Source organism: Chenopodium quinoa, unplaced genomic scaffold (genome assembly GCF_001683475.1).
Source record: "Chenopodium quinoa cultivar QQ74 unplaced genomic scaffold, ASM168347v1, whole genome shotgun sequence".
Taxonomy (NCBI): domain Eukaryota; kingdom Viridiplantae; phylum Streptophyta; class Magnoliopsida; order Caryophyllales; family Amaranthaceae; genus Chenopodium; species Chenopodium quinoa.
In genome coordinates this window covers 2,639,960-2,656,554 of record NW_018743691.1, presented here as the reverse complement: position 1 = coordinate 2,656,554, position 16,595 = coordinate 2,639,960, and the positions used below count along the sequence as shown (strand labels likewise).

At 32.6% G+C, this 16,595-nt stretch overlaps 4 protein-coding genes across 4 annotated transcripts; 3 read left to right on the top strand and 1 right to left on the bottom strand.

The window, feature by feature from the left end:
• The first annotated feature begins 480 nt into the window (after positions 1 to 480).
• Positions 481 to 3,132, top strand: LOC110683874. Its single transcript, XM_021860281.1, has 5 exons — positions 481 to 1,449; positions 1,615 to 1,800; positions 2,066 to 2,122; positions 2,744 to 3,021; positions 3,117 to 3,132. The coding sequence occupies exons 1-5, from the start codon at positions 1,447 to 1,449 to the stop codon at positions 3,130 to 3,132; spliced, it is 540 nt and encodes a 179-aa protein (XP_021715973.1). The 5' UTR covers positions 481 to 1,446.
• A 1,512-nt stretch (positions 3,133 to 4,644) lies between these two features.
• On the top strand, positions 4,645 to 6,262 carry LOC110683674. The gene is made up of 3 exons (XM_021860072.1): positions 4,645 to 4,943; positions 5,757 to 5,966; positions 6,141 to 6,262. The coding sequence occupies exons 1-3, from the start codon at positions 4,746 to 4,748 to the stop codon at positions 6,144 to 6,146; spliced, it is 414 nt and encodes a 137-aa protein (XP_021715764.1). The 5' UTR covers positions 4,645 to 4,745; the 3' UTR covers positions 6,147 to 6,262.
• A 2,320-nt stretch (positions 6,263 to 8,582) lies between these two features.
• LOC110683873 (protein FAR1-RELATED SEQUENCE 5-like) lies at positions 8,583 to 9,986 on the bottom strand. Its single transcript, XM_021860280.1, has 3 exons — positions 9,723 to 9,986; positions 9,120 to 9,433; positions 8,583 to 8,658 (listed from the first exon to the last, which is right to left on the bottom strand). The coding sequence occupies exons 1-3, from the start codon at positions 9,984 to 9,986 to the stop codon at positions 8,583 to 8,585; spliced, it is 654 nt and encodes a 217-aa protein (XP_021715972.1).
• A 4,796-nt stretch (positions 9,987 to 14,782) lies between these two features.
• On the top strand, positions 14,783 to 16,267 carry LOC110683872 (protein FAR-RED IMPAIRED RESPONSE 1-like). The gene is made up of 3 exons (XM_021860279.1): positions 14,783 to 15,373; positions 15,416 to 16,075; positions 16,244 to 16,267. The coding sequence occupies exons 1-3, from the start codon at positions 14,783 to 14,785 to the stop codon at positions 16,265 to 16,267; spliced, it is 1,275 nt and encodes a 424-aa protein (XP_021715971.1).
• The last annotated feature ends 328 nt before the right edge of the window (positions 16,268 to 16,595 follow it).

Below are 16,595 nucleotides of genomic sequence, written 5' to 3'. Positions count from 1 at the left end.
TTTTCTGAGTTCTGTTAGGCTGTTTGAGCCTGGTCCTTGCTTCTGGTACCCTTCCTAGAAGGTGAACAGTAGCTAGGATCCAGGTTTATTCTTGTTTCAGGTTAGCACCCTTCCTAGAAGGTGGTTAACCTTGAGCCTTGAACTGGTTTTTGTGGTTGTTTGGCCTTGTGGTCTTTGTAGTTTGGATGGGCTGTTTGCTCTTTTTTTTTTTTGTACTGTGTACTTTTCTTCTTGGTAATAAATTTTCTATTTACCAATAAAAAAAGCTTAATTCATTTGAAATTAAGCTTTAATAACAGAACAAAAATCTAATATCAGAGAATAAATATAATGAAATGTACTCCATAATTACGCATTCTCTCCTGTTTGTTTTGTCATTTATAGTATTGCAGTAAATGGAATTTACTCATTTAAGTCTATGTTTTTGCTCATTTGACAAATGAGTATCTATGGAGTTCTTGAAGGTGACCCAACTGCCTTTGCAGCTGGGTTTATGGTTGGTGCATCACTTTGATGCTAACACATGCTCTTTAAACATTCCAGATTCTGAACCTTTTTGTATCACTGAAGAGCATGTGCATCAAGTACTTGGGCTGCCAATGGGTGGCATAGAAATTGACAAAAATAATTTTTCCAGAGATAAGAAAGTGATTCAGAAATGGAAGAAGCAATTCAAAAGCAACTCACTCTCTATCAAAATAGGGGAGCTGAAAGAGTTTCTGAAAGAGCATAACTCAGCTGGTCTTATGTTCAAAAGGAACTTTGTAGTGCTATGCGTTTCTACATTGATGGATGGTAAACTTTTTATTTTTATTTTGCTTATTTTTAGTTATAGTTAGCACTTAGCAGTTGTGTGCTATATATAGCAATTATATTATCTAAGTTGTTGGTCATATATGTATAGAATCAGTTACTTGAATCTATACATCATTAGATAGAGACTATTGACACTTTCAGAATAAGATATATATATATGTATTTATCTTTTGTTCTATTTATTTATATTTTGATGGATTATTGTTGTTAGTCAATGATGAGATGGGTGAAAAAATTTGGAATAGGATTTGGTACATACTTCATATTAACATACTTGTCAAAAAATTTCAAGTTATATTATAAATTAGTTATATCATCAGGAAAAGGTGGAGAGTCAACATCATGGTTTAAATTTTATAGGAGTTTGCTAATTTTCAATTTTGTTTGCTTATTTATATTATATTTTGTTCATTTAAATTTCCTTTTGCTCATTTTTCTTTTGTTTTGCTCATTTTTTTTTCAGGGAAACAAAATGTGAATATCAATTATGATATTCTCACATTTCTTTCTGATGTTGATAAAATAAAGGACTTGAATTGGTGCAAGTATATCCTTGATTCACTTGTGAAGGCCAAGCTTTTCTGGGAAGAACGTCAAACTCGTTCTTTTCCTGGATCTTTACTGTTTCTTATGGTATTACTTTAATTTTTGTTGTTTTTTTAATGTAGTATTTTTTACTTATTTGTTGATTTTTAATTTACTAATTATTTTTTCTTACTTGTTTGTAGCTATTGTATGTATTAATTTTTATTTGTTTAATTTTAATGTACTAATTTTTTCTATCTTACTTGTTTGTAGCTTTTATACGTTGATCAGTTTGTCATTGAGGAAGTTAAAGCCAAACGAGAAACTCCAGTTCTCAAAGGTTGGACAACCAATATGTTGTCAAGTTGTGAGAAATTGGAAATTTTTAAGGGGAGGCTTGGAGTTTTTTATAAAAACCAGAAGCTTGTTGGTCCTTCTGGCAGCAAACAACCAAAACTGGTATTTCACTTGTAACCAATACTTAGTTTTTCTATGTCTTTGGCATTGCTTGAAGAATTGAATTGGAACAAATCTTGCTTTAAGGAAAATGATGCAATGTGGTGCTTTTATAGCACATTAATGGACCTCCTAAATCAGCAAAAAAATATTTGCTCATTTGTCAAATGAGCAATTATTTTTTGCTCATTTGATACTGTGTGATTTGGATGAAAATTACACAATTATGTAATTTTTTTTTGTTTTTTTTGTTTTTGCTTGATTTTAGGAACAATCTGATCCAATTCATACAAAAAATGAAGAAATTGAACAAGATCCGAAGAAGGTATTTATATGACTTTTCTGGAAACTTATATTAATTTGCTCATTTTTATATGACTTTGCTCATTTTTTGTTTTTGTTTTTTTTTCCTAATTTTTGTTATTTTTTACTTAATTGTGAATTTGTATTGTTGTTTTGTGAATTTGGGGATTGCCGTGCGATGAAAGAGTAGGGGGTTAAAAGGTTGGGGGTGTGCGAGTTGTTATTAGCCCAATCCCTATCCTCCCTAAGATACATCTTCTGGTTAGCTTTAAACATAAATCTGATTAGCTTTAAACACCTCATATGGTAAAACCTCCTCATTAACATGTGTAGGTGTTTGCTCATTTGATAAATGAGTAATCAACTATTTGCTCATTTGGTAAATGAGCAAAAAATTGATTGCTCATTTGACAAATGAGCATCTATGTTTTAATTTACTACATGAAAGGACTTTTAGCTATTGGGGAAATGGATTTAAGGATCCAGGTGTAGTGTTAAATGATCCTCTAATTGTTAGCAAAAGAAAACTCTAACAAGCTGATCATGATTTTGCTCTAAAGTTTGGTACTCCTTTAAGTATTCAAGATGGTCTTGGCTTCTTTCCATTATTATGAATTAATTTTTTTTTTTTTTTTTTTTATAGAAATGCCTTATGGAGCTTGCAACAGCATCTACAAATCTAGTCTTGGCATACATGGATTTCAGTGAAAAACATGAAACTGTTGTTAAGTATTTTCCAAACAATGAGAAGATTCAAAAGCTGAAGGAAGATGCAATGACTGTTTGTGATGAGCAGAAGATGAGCTCTAAAGCTTTGACTGAAGATATTCCTCTCTCATTTAGCCAAGATGAACAGTATTGGCAAGATCCAGCTGTAATTGAAGCTTGGGATAGGTTTTCGAAGATTTCAGGCAATGACAAGCATGTTGAATCTACAATTTATGCTAGGGTTGATCAACTGATTGAATCAGAACCAATTGATATTACTAAGATTGCTGCTGAATGTGTTGACATAGCAAGTGGTATACCTGATGTTGAAGATCCATCTGTTATCATACAGCCTAAGGTTACTGAACATGTATTTAAAAAACTTGGAGAGTCAAGTACGAGATATAGTTTAAGAAGTTAAGTTGCCAAAGGATGTGGAACTCCTTCATTCAGCTTAGGAATCTCTTCTCAAGATGATTCTCAGGAGAAGTCCCCCAGCATTGCACCTACTGATGAACCTGTAGTTGCTCCTGTGAGTGCACAAGTTGGTGCTTCTAAATCAGTTGATGATGCTGATGCTGTGAATGCTCAAGAAGACCCAATTGCGCTTAAGAGAAAAGGAGATGCTGAAAATGAGAGTTGTATTCCAAAGAAGCGTAAAGTGCAACCATCGTTGCAAATAAGATCTCCTTTTAAGTCTCGGATTATCAACATATATACACCATTAACAGCAGTTCAGAAAGGTGTTATGGATTCATTTTTTCATGAGAAGAAAAATCGTTTGTAAGTATTTATTCAATTTTTTCAGTTCTGGAAATTTTGGCAACTGACTTTATTTTTCTTTCTTATAACAAGTCTAGCTCTATATTCTCACTTTACATATCTACGATTGAAATTATTTTAACTTCCCTAAATCTTATATGTAGTGATGCAGGGTTTTTATGCAAGGGTGAGCCTGATAATGAAGTAATGCTATTTCAACTTGAAATGCTAAAAACTCAGAGCAAAATTCATGGCGATATCATTAATGCATGGTCTACTGTTCTGAATTTTAATGAGCAATATAAAGATGTCAATTCTTGTGGACGTTTCTTTTTTGGTCTTAATGTTGTTGTAAGTTCAACTCATTCATTTTATTTTGTTTTATTTTGTTCATGTTCACTTTGCTCATTTCATATAATTTTTTTATATTTGAATGTAGATGTTGTTTTGTATTTGCAAAAACTATTATTAGTTCTTTGCTCATTTGTCAAATGAGCAAACTATTCAATGCTCATTTGTCAAATATTCTTGCTCATTTGTCAAATGAGCAAAAATTAAATACTGAACTAATTCAAGTCTCTTATTGGATACTAAATAACATAAAATCTTTTGATAAAATATTTGAAATACAGAACTAATAATAATATAAATTCTGACTTCCTTGGTCTGAATCAATGTATAATCAGTGTTTATGAGTTGTATTATGGTCTAATTTTGGTCCCGCACAATTCGGACTCTTATTTATGACCTGTATTATGGTCTGAAACAGTGACGAGTGAGAATTCACAGACATGCTGCATCTATAATTCTATATGGTCTTAAACCAAAGGACTTAATTCTTTATGTTTATGATGCTATCTGACAACTAACATTCTGTATGTTCTGTAATTACATAAATAATTGAATGATAGCTGCAATTAATTCTTTGCTCATTTGCCAAATGAGCAGTTAATTTTTTGCTCATTTGTCAAATGAGCAAAACATTCACTTGCTCATTTGTAAAAAAAAAATTTCAATTTACTCATTTTATGACTTTTCTCATTTCAAATTCACTTTACTCATTTCTTATTTACTCTTTTCATTTATGTTCATCTTATTTATGTATTTTTCTTTATTTATTTTTTTAGGATTGCCTTTTTCAATACGAAAGTGATCGTGCTCAAGAAAGGAATAAAATGTTTTGTGAGGTTGTGGAGTTGGAATTCAGCAAAACAATCATCCCAAAGAAAGATATTGAGCTTTTCTTTTTCCCGGTATTTGAAAAGGATCATTATTATCTGGTATGTTTTAACACCACCACAGACTGTGGTACAATTGAGGTTATTGATTACAGTGAAGGTCCTAGAGAAAATAAGAAATTGCTTAAAAATCTGGTATGTCTTCTGCCACTTCTTCTTCATCATTAATATCCTCATTGATGCCTGCCATGTTGTTACCAGATTCTTTATTCATGTCTCCTCTCATTATATCACTGGTACCCTAACCCTTTCAGAGGATTCTCCTCTGAATTTCTTCTTTCTCCCATAACAAGAAAATACACACACACACACTCACGCCAGAGACACACACACACACATACACAGGCACACACACACACACACACACACGCATACACACACACATACACACACGCACACATACACACACACACACACAAGCAAAGTCTTAAATAGTCTCTGTCTCTGACCTCACTTTGAATCTATTCATGGTCAGCTTGATTCTTTCGGGATATATGACATGTAAATCTTTTCTAGAGGATACTTGCAAAACTCTGTGATTTATTTTTCTACATAATGTGCATCTCTGCATTTGAACAATGTGTTTGAGAGTTTCTGATTGTATACAGGCACACACACACACATACACAGGCGCACACAAACACACACACACACACACACAAATACACACACACGCATACACACACATACACACACGCACACATACACACACACACACAAGCACACATACAACCTGTAATAGAATCTGAAATCAGATTCTGAAATTAGTTTTTGGAATCAGAATTGTGTAATGTGTGGGTAGGTGGCAGTAATGGCTCAAGATTTTGTTAGATTATTTTAGAAAAATGATTTGAGTTTAGTTGTTTATCTTGATCTTGTTCTGCTTGTTCTAACTATATTTGTTCCACCTGTTTTTGTTCTTATTTTAACTTATTTGTTCATTTTCAGAAAAGTGCATTTTCATATTTCATGAATGGTGAAGGAAGTATACAAAGTGTTGTTTTGTCAAAACAAATCAAGTCTATGGAGTCTGTTGTGGTTGATTTACCTTGGAAGTCTTCAGATGATTATCATTTGCATTGCGGTGTTGCAATGATGAGGCATATGGAAACATATATGGGTTTGCAAAAGTGGAATTCAGGTTTAAAGAAAAATAATGTAAGTCTAACCAGAAAAAGTCTTATTTCAATTTTTATAATTTGATTCTTCTGGAATGAGAAATCTGCACTTTTTAGATTAAAATTTGTGAGCAGCTTGTTGATATACATTCATGAAGCCATTACTTACCCTATACTTACTCTGAATTATTGCTTCATTTTTTCTCTTTGCAGGACATAATCATTGACAAACTTCGTTTGAAGTATACCCTCTCAATTATTTCAAGTGAAGTAAATACTGTTAAACCTGTTAAACAAGTTGTCCAAAAGAAAAAAAAGGCTGAGGAAGCAAGTGATGCTGAAGAAAGCTAGGGGGAGCAATCCAAGAGCAATTAACGGAGAGAATTGAAGACTGAAGTTGATCAATTGTTCTTAGGATTTGTATAGTTTTTGTACAAAACAATAGAAGTGTTAGTTTTATGATGTTCTTAATAGGACAAATGTGATAAATGTTCTTAGTTGATCTAATGTTTTTATGATGTTGTTAGGATTTTCTAAGTATAAATTTTGCTATGTCAATGTAATGGATATGATTTTCTATCTTATTGACTAAGTTGTTTGTCATTTGTTAAATTCCTGATTAACTATTTGAGCAACTGACTATTTGCTCATTTGCTAAATGAGCAAAGAAATGTTTTCTTATTTTTTAAATAAGTAACTAATTATTTGCTCATTTAAAAAATGAGGAAACTAATGCTTACTCATTTCACAAATGAGCAAAGAAATGGTTGTTGATTTAATGTATTATTAAAAGGAATGTTTACTCATTTGACAAATGAGTATTAACTATTTGCTCATTTGACAAATGAGTATTAACTATTTGCTCATTTTCCAAATGACCAAATAAATAATGCTAAATCTTATATTTATATAAAAATATTAACTTTTATATTTGTATAAAAGTATCATTATACAAATATCAGCAAATATCTAGTTAATTTAGCCTCTATGATTTTGAAGATTAGGGTATGTTCTCTTTATTGAACTCATTGTATAATATCTTGGATTGGACTATTTCTGTTACCAAGGACATTACAATAGCTTTGGTATAATTACATATGTGTGTATGATAGATAAACAGAGCTTGCAAAATATTTTCTCATTTCAACAAAATTTAAAACACAAAATGCTAAATCATATATTTATATAAAAATATTAACTTTTATATTTGTATAAAAGTATCATTATACTTTGTTTGGACAATTTCTAATATCATGATGACTCAATTCACCACAACCTCTACATAATCTCTTCTTTTTCTGGTTTTGTTCTACAACCTTTTCTTTTTCTCCCTTTAGCCTTTTTGCACTTCTACCTCTTGTTTCAACATTTGGCACATCAATATCAGCCCCTTTCTCTTTTGAAGTCTCTACATTTGATACATGAATTCCAGTCCCTTTATTCTTTGAAATTTTTGGAGGTTTGACAATTATTTCAGTTGGCACACTAGCTCCAATCAATAGCTCAATGTCTTGTCCTTTGTTGTTTGCACTTCCTGTTGTTTCATTATTCCTTGCAATCCTCTTAGCCTCCAAATCCTTTCTTATTCCTTGAAGATTTATCACAAGATCTTGAATATCTTCATCATTGCCTTCTGCCAAACTTACACAAGTGTGTATCTCTGACCATAAATCATTTAACAATTTTTTCTTGTCAATTAAATTAGCACATTGATCCAACAGGTTTCCACCCAAGTCAAAAATTGGTTTTTTCAGTGCCATAGTAGTCCATCTGTGTAGCATATACTGCTCAGGAATGGTTTCAAACCTTTTTGCTTTCCAAACCCAAATCATATGTCTACATGGAATTCCTTATCTATAAAACAACTTGCAAGAACATGTGGTGTCAAAGTTAGTTGGATTAAACACAACATCAAATGTTCTAATCCGATTTCCTTCACTTACTTTTGCAACTTCCAATCCATTTTCTTTCTTCAATTCATCAACACCACATGAAAAATAAGCAATTTCAACCTCATATTGAAATTCATAAAAGACAGAGTTAGTATATAAATGTGAGGCATGCTTTTCTATCCCTAGTGGTGTTTTGCACTCAGGATATTTGTGCTTTGAATCATTATCATTCTGACCTTGAGTGTGTCTCTGCGCATCAATTGCAGCTTCATATCTCAAGTAAAACTCAACAAGTGACACATGAGGATTGATAAAGGAGCAAAAAAAGTTGTTTTCGCTTTCGGATCTTGATGTTGTACGCATTATTCCTCCAAGGAACACATCTCTGAAATACGCCGGAATCCACTTGTTCCTTATCTTGTACATATAACCTAACCACTCATGTTCTTCCAAGTGGTATTCAACCATCACCTTGTTCCACCTTTCTTCAAACTCAGCAGGTTCAATTTCAAGATGCCAAACACAAGCACATAATTTTTTTAGGAAATCAGTTTCTTCTTGCATGATTGATTTCTCCACCTTATCTGGTAACTTTTTCATTATGTTCCACATACAGAAGCGATGTTCAGTCTTGTTAAACACACTTTTAACAGCAATTTTCATTGCTGGATCTTGATCTGTAGTCATACAATTCGGTTCATTTCCACCCATTGCCTTGAGAAATGATCTGAACAACCACTCAAATGACACTATATCTTCCTTTGCTATGAAACCAGCAGCAAAAGTAATGCAGCTCTTATGATGGCAACCCCTGTAAATGGAGTAAACACCATGTTGTACCTGTTTACACATACAGATTAAATTTTAAATGATCAAATAACTACACACACACATAAATACACAGACACACGTACTTAGACACGGACACACACACGCACACACACATATACACATACATACACGCACTCACAATCTGTGATAGAATCTGAATTCAGATTATGAAATCAGAATTGTCATCAGCTACTGAAATAATTCAATGCTCATTTGACAAATGGGCAAATAATTGATTGTTCATTTGTCAAATGAGCTTATAAATCAATGCTAATTTGTGAAATAAGCAAACAATTGTTTGCTTTTTTGTCAAATGAGCAAATAATTGAATGCACATTTCTGAAATGAGCAAATAAGTCAATGCTCATTTGTGAAATAAACAAACAGTTATACTAAGTTCATTTAAAACAAAGTTATTAATTTAAGCTATAGTTATAACATAAAAATGATTTGTGATTTTTATGAATTACCTATTGGTTTGGTATGTGGTATCAAAGGATACCATATCACCAAATAGAGCGTAACTCTTTTTACAAAGGGGATCAGCCCATAATGCTCTACAAAGGCAATAATCATCATCCATCTCAAAATCAAAGAAAAAAGCGCTCCACATTAACTTTTTGTTGGTAAAGTTATCCACGAACATTTGAGCATCACTTCCTTGAATGTATGCTTTCAAATCTCTATGAAAATTTTTGAAATCTTGCTTAGATGCACCGATGTTATCATATCCTCCAACAATTTCCTTCATCATTCGAAAAGTTGTAACAGGACCAATATTCACCTATTTAAAGAACAAAACAGTTTGTCAAATGAGCAAATAATTTAATTCTCATTTTTCAAATGAGCATACTACTTTTATTAGAACATACAGAGAATTCATGAAACATAAGAGGCTTTGAAAGTCGTACCTTAAAATTATTCACAATTATTTTTTTGTGCAATATGTTCATTTTTCTTCCTTCTTTTTGGAAGAGATTGCAACTAGGTGTATAAAGTGGATGAGTATGTCCCTCATGAAATTGTGACACTATGAATTTGTTATCATCACAATGCTTTATGATAATATGTGCCTTGCACCCAACACGAGTAACGAGTCTCTTCCTTTTGATTGAAGTTTTTTCTTCATTGCTTTCTCCTTCGTTGTTATTTAAATCTTTTTCAACAGTAGGCTTTCTTTTCTCTTTGTATCCTTCTTTATTGCATAAGATATACTGTGACTTCAATTCTTTGCTTCTTCTTTGCCTTTTAGTTGTAGATTTTCTTGTGTTGAATCCAGCAGCAAATGCGTATCTTTTATAAAATTCAAGGCCCTCTTCAAGATTATTAAACTTCATCCCTATAGCTGGTTTCAACCCATTGGGGCATATTGGAAGCCATTCTTTTGTTCCTCCAGGAGTGAGCAAAGGTGCTACTTTAGGAGAAACTACTATTGTAGGAGTAGTTGCCACATTTGTGATGGTACTAGAATGACTGTCAAGTTCTTCATTGTTGCTCATCATTTCTGAAATCAGATTCAGAATTCAGAATTGCAAACAAAAAGATGAGGGGGGGGGAATAGGTTTGTATAAGTAAGTGTAAGAAGGGAATGTGGTTGGTGTGCAGGAAATAGACCAAGAAGAAGGGGGGTGGGGCTTGTGTGCAGGCAAGAAAACCAAGGAACTCAATGATTTGATATCAGAAATGATGATTTGAAAAGGAGTAAAACTTGATAATGCTACCCTTCAATATGTTTTGCAAAACCTAGCATATATAGCATTCAGTATAGCATAGTATAGCATATTTGCCAGCAAAAACCATACATTCTTAGACACACACACACACTCTAACACATGCACTCTTACACTCACTTACACACACACACACACACACATACACACAGTAATTTCATATTATCACAGCACACAGAAGTGCTCAATCTAAGAAGCACAACCACTTGCTCATTTGATAAATGAGCAACTAAATATTTGCTCATTAGCTACAGCTACCTCTTTCACTTTCACTGCTTCTACAACTCATGTTAATGAGCTGAATCCCATTTCTCACCCTCTTTCTTACACTGTACAATTACCACCACCACCAAACTCTCTCTCCTTCCTCTGCCCCTGTCCCTGTACCTTACCACCACCAATATCACCACCACAACCTGTCGCACTCTCACTCCCTCGCCGCCACCCCTGTCCCCTGCACCCTACCACCACCATAATTACCAACTTATTTTGCTCATTTTCTCCTTTTTATATTTGCTCAATTTAATTATGTTTGCTCATTATATGTTTTTATATTATTACAAATATTTAGGTTTGCTCATTTTCAATTCATTTGCTCATTTTAAATTTGATTGCAAATTTTCAATTTCTATCAAATTAATCAAACCTAAATTTTTGATTTAATTCAAAATATTTCAAAGAAGTAAATTCAATCAAATCCATAATTGATGCAATTAAACAAGCAATTCAATGAGAACAGAACAAACCTCAAAAATCGAAAATTCACATGCAATTAACATGCAATTCAATAACCTGGTGATTGATGCAATTAAATATGCAAATTAATAAGAACAGAACAAACTAAAAAATCAAAAATTATCATCCAATTAACATGTAATTCACCTGGCGAATTTGATTTGTAGCAGCGATGGAAATGCGATTAGTAATTGATGATTTGTAGTGCAAGGCGAGCAAGGTCGGTGTGAACTTGCTTATGATTAATTTGATGAAGCAATTGATGAAGCAATTTGAAGCAATGAGAAACAGCGTTACTGATTAGCCGCCATTGATGAAGCTTCGTGGTGGAGAGAGAAGTTAGTTAGCTAGGTGGAGAGAGATGACAGTTAGGTGGTGTATTTACTGATTTTTTCATTACTATGCGCTTTTTCATCCGTCAGATCTATTTAGTTCAAGGGCCCAGATTTGGTCTCATATAAGAGATGGTCTCATATAGGGGGATGGTCTCACCGGATCCCGACCCTATATATATATATATATATATATATATATATATATATATATATATATATATATATATATATATAGGGTCGGGATCCGGTGAGAACCACCCTTTATGTGAGAACCCACACCTTATGTGAGAACAAATCTCAGCCGCTAGATTAGATGAAATCCAACTGCTGAGATTATAAGCCTGCCTACAAACTAACTTTCAGCATCTAATTTATCTCTCCCCTCTATTCAGTCTGCAAATCAAAGCTCATCAATGGCGATTTACTTATCAATGGCGATTCACTGAGTATGCTATTCTTTCGGCAAATTTCAGCGGTTTCTTTCTGCAATTTTCAACGGTTTCTTTTTGCAAATTTCAACGGTCGCAATTTCATCCACCATTGAGGTTTGTTTGTTTGTAATTTTAATTTTGAATTGCATGTTAATCTGAATATTCAATATATTTTGATTTTACATCTCTGAAAAATTTGGAATTGCATGTTAATTTTCGAATTGAATTACATGTTAATTTTCGAATTACATTAATCGAATTGAATGTTTAATTGCATCAATTATTTGATTGAATTGAATCAGTTATTTAGGTTTGATTAATTTGATAGAGATTTTAATAATATCATATTAAACTTTATAGTTATTGAATCAATTATTTATGTTCTTATTTTCAATCAAATTCAAAATGAGCAAACCTAAATATGTATAATAGAACATTTAAAAATAAAATGAAATGAGCAAACCTAAATATGTATAATAGAACAAAGTGGATATGAAATGAGCAAAGTCATATAAAAATGAGCAAATTGAACTTTGCTGCTATTATGTTCTTATTTTCATTCAAATTCAAAATGAGCAAATAAATTAAAATGAGCAAACCTAAATATGTATAATAGAACATTTAAAATGAGGTAACTACAATTAAAATGAGCAAATATTAATGACATTCATAAGTAATTCAAGGATCTATAAGTTTTGCAAATATTAGCTTGTAAAAACACTAAGTATACAGAATTGTGTATGTATGTGTGTGTGAGTGAGTGTAACAGTGTGTCTGTGTGTGAGTGTGAGTGTGAGTGTGATTGAGTGTAAGAGTTTATATATGTGGGCATTGAATTGCATGTTCATTTGACAAATGAGCAAACCTATCCCCCCCTGCCCCCTCCTCTTTCTGCTTGCAATTCTGATTTCAGAAACTGATTTCAGAAACTGATTTCAGTTATAATTATAGATTATGAAATTATTGAGTGTGTGTGTTTGTATGTGTGTGTGTGTGTGTGTGTGTGTGTAAGTGTGTATCTATGTCTATATGTGTGTAAGTTTGTTTAAGAATCTGATTTCAGTTCTAATTATTAAGAGTGTATGTGTGTGTTTAAGTGTGTTTAAGGAGGTGCATATTCACAAATGATGAGCAACAACGAACAAGTTGAGAGTCAATCAAGTACCATCACAAATGTGCCAACTACTCCTACAATAGTGGTTTCTCCTAAAGTAGCACCTTTGATCACTCCTGGAGGAACAAAAGAATGGCATCCAATATGCCCCAATGAGTTGAAACCAGCTATTGGGATGAAGTTTAATAATCTTGAAGAGGGCCTTGAATTTTATAAAGGCTATGCATTTGCTTCTGGTTTCAATACAAGGAAGTCTACAACTAAAAGACAAAGAAGAAGAAAAGAATTAAAATATCAGTATATCTTGTGCAATAAGGAAGGATACAAAGAAAAAAGAAAGACTACTGTAGAAAAAGATTTAAATAACAAGGAAGGGGAAAATAATGAAGAAAAATCTTCAATCAAAAGGAAGAGACTCGTTACTCGTGTTGGGTGCAAGGTACATATTGTCCTAAAGCATTGTGATGATAACACATTCATAGTGACAAAATTTCATGAGGGACATACTCATGCACTTTATACACCTAGCTGCAATCTATTCCAAAAAGAAGGAAGGAAAATGAACATTTTACACAAAAAAATAATTGTGAATAATTCTAAGGTAACACTTTCAAATTCTCTTATGTTTCATGAATTCTATGTATGTTCTAATAAAAGTTGTTTGCTCATTTGACAAATGAGCAAATAATGAGCATTGAAGTGTTTCATGAATTCTCTTATGTTTCAAATTCTCTTATGTTTCATGAATTCTCTGTATGTTCTAATAAAAGTTGTTTGCTCATTTGACAAATGGGCAAATAATTTTTTTCTCATTTGACAAATGAGCATTGAATTGTTTGCTCATTTTAAAAATGAGCATTGAATTATTTGCTCATGTGACAAACTGTTTTGTTCTTTAAATAGGTGAATATTGGTCCCGTTACAACTTTTCGAATGATGAAGGAAATTGTTGGAGGATATGAAAACATTGGTTCATCTAAGGAAGATTTCAAAAAATTTCATAGAGATTTAAAAGCATACATTCAAGGAAGCGATGCTCAAATGTTCGTGGATAACTTTACCAACAAAAAGCTGATGTGGAGCGCTTTTTTTCTTTGATTTTGATATGGATGAAGATTATTGCCTTTGTAGAGCATTGTGGGCAGACCCCCTTTGTAAAAAGAGTTATGCTCTATTTGGTGATATGGTATCCTTTGATACCACATACTAAACCAATAGGTAATTCATTTATGTGTTATTACTAGCTATGGATGAAATTAATGACTTTGTTTTGAATAAAATTAGTTTAATTGCTCATTACTTCTATGTGAAAATTGAATATCCCCATAAATCTAATATTCTTTGATAAGAGTATGTATATGGGCATTGAATTGCATGTTCATTTGACAAATGAGCATTGAATTATTTGCTCATTTGAAAAATGAGCATTGAATTGTTTGCTCATTTCACAAATGAGCATTGAGTTATTTGCTCATATGACAAATGAGCATTCAATTATTTGCACATTTGACAAAAGAGCAAAGAATTGTTTGCTTATTTCACAAATAAGCATTGAGTTATTTGCTCATTTGACAAATGAGCAATCGATTATTTGATAATTTTTCAAATGAGTATTAAATTATTTGCTCATTTAAATTTTATTTTGTATGTGTAAACAGGTACAACATGGTGTTTACTCCATTTACAGGCGTTGACCATCATAAGAATTGCATTAATTTTGCTGCTGGTTTCATAGCAAAGGAAGATATCGTGTCATTTGAATGGTTGTTCAGATCATTCCTCAAGACAATGGGTGGGAATGAACCTAATTGTATGATCACATATCAGGATCCAGCAATGAAAATTGCTATTAGAAGTGTGTTTAAGAAGACTGAACATCGGTTCTGTATGTGGCACATAATGAAAAAGTTACCGGATAAGGTGGAGAAATCAATCATGCAAGAAGAAACTGGTTTCCTAAAAAAATTATGTGCTTGCGTTTGGCACCTTGAAATTGAATCTGCTGAGTTTGAAGAAAGGTGGAACAAGGTGATGATTGAATACCACTTGGAACAACATGAATGGTTAGGTTATAAGTACAAGATAAGAGACAAGTGGATTCCGGCCTATTTCAGAGATGTGTTCCTTGGAGGAATAATGCGTACAACATCAAGATCCGAAAGCGAAAACAACTTTTTCTGCTCCTTTATCAATCCTCATGTGTCACTTGTTGAGTTTTACTTGAGATATGAAGCTGTAATTGATGCCCAGAGATACACTCAAGGTCGGAATGATAATGATTCAAAGCACAAATATCCTGAGTGCAAAACACCACTAGGGATAGAAAAGCATGCCTCACATTTATATACTAATTCTGTCTTTTATGAATTTCAATACGAGGTTGAAATTGCTTGTTTTTCTTGTGGTGTTGATGAATTGAAGAAAGAAAATAAATTGGAAGTTGCAACAGTAAGTGAAGGAAATCGGACTAGAACATTTGATGTTGTGTTTAATCCAACTAACTATGACACCACATGTTCTTGCAAGCTATTTTATAGGCAAGGAATTCCATGTAGACATATGATTTGGGTTTGGAAAGCAAAAAGGTTTGAAACCATTCCCGAGCAGTATATGATACACAGGTGGACTACTATGGCATTAAAGAAACCAATTTTTGACTTGGGAGGAAACCTGTTGGAGCAATGTGCTAATATAATAGACAAGAAAAAATTGTTAAATGATTTATGGTCAGAGATACACACTTGTGTAAGTTTGGCAGAAGGCAAAGATGAAGATATTCAAGACCTTGTGATAAATCTTCAAGGAATAAGAAAGGATTTGGAAGCAAAGAGGATTGCAAGAAATAATGAAACAACAGCTGGAAGTGCAAAAAACAAAGAGCAAGACATTGAGCTATTGATTGGAGCTAGTGTGCCAACTGAAATAATTGTCAAACCTCCAAAAGTTTCAAAGAATAAAGGGACTGGAGTTCATGTATCAAATGAAGAGACTTCAAAAAAGAAAGCGAGTGAGACTGATGTGTCAAATGTTGAAACAAGAGGTAGAAGTGCAAAAAGGCTTAAGGGAGAAAAAGAAAAGGCTGTAGAGCAAAACCAAAAAAAGAAGAGATTATGTAGAGGTTGTGGTGAATTGAGTCATCATGATATTAGAAATTGTCCAAAAAAAGTGTAATGGTACTTTTATATACATATAAGATTTTGTTGAATTTTTATATTTAATAATATATTATTAATTTTGTACTAATCATAGTTTAATGCTTTGCAAAATTGTTGAATTGAAAATAGAACATATTCAAATGAGTGACTAAATATTTGTTCATTTCTCGAATGAGCAATAATTCCTTGCTCATTAATCAAATGAGAAAATAGTTAACTACTCATTTTGTCAAATGAGCAAATGGCAAGTGAGCAAATTAGCTATTATATGAACTTGGAACAATTGCACTCTTGTTTCATCTCCCAATCCAAAATCAGCTCTCCTTGGGTCAAATGAGCAAACATATCTTTTCTCAATCATCAAATGAGCAAGTAGTTCCTTGCTCACTTAGGAAATAATCAAAAAAGGTAAAAGCTCATTTCTTAAATGAGCAAAAATAGTTGCT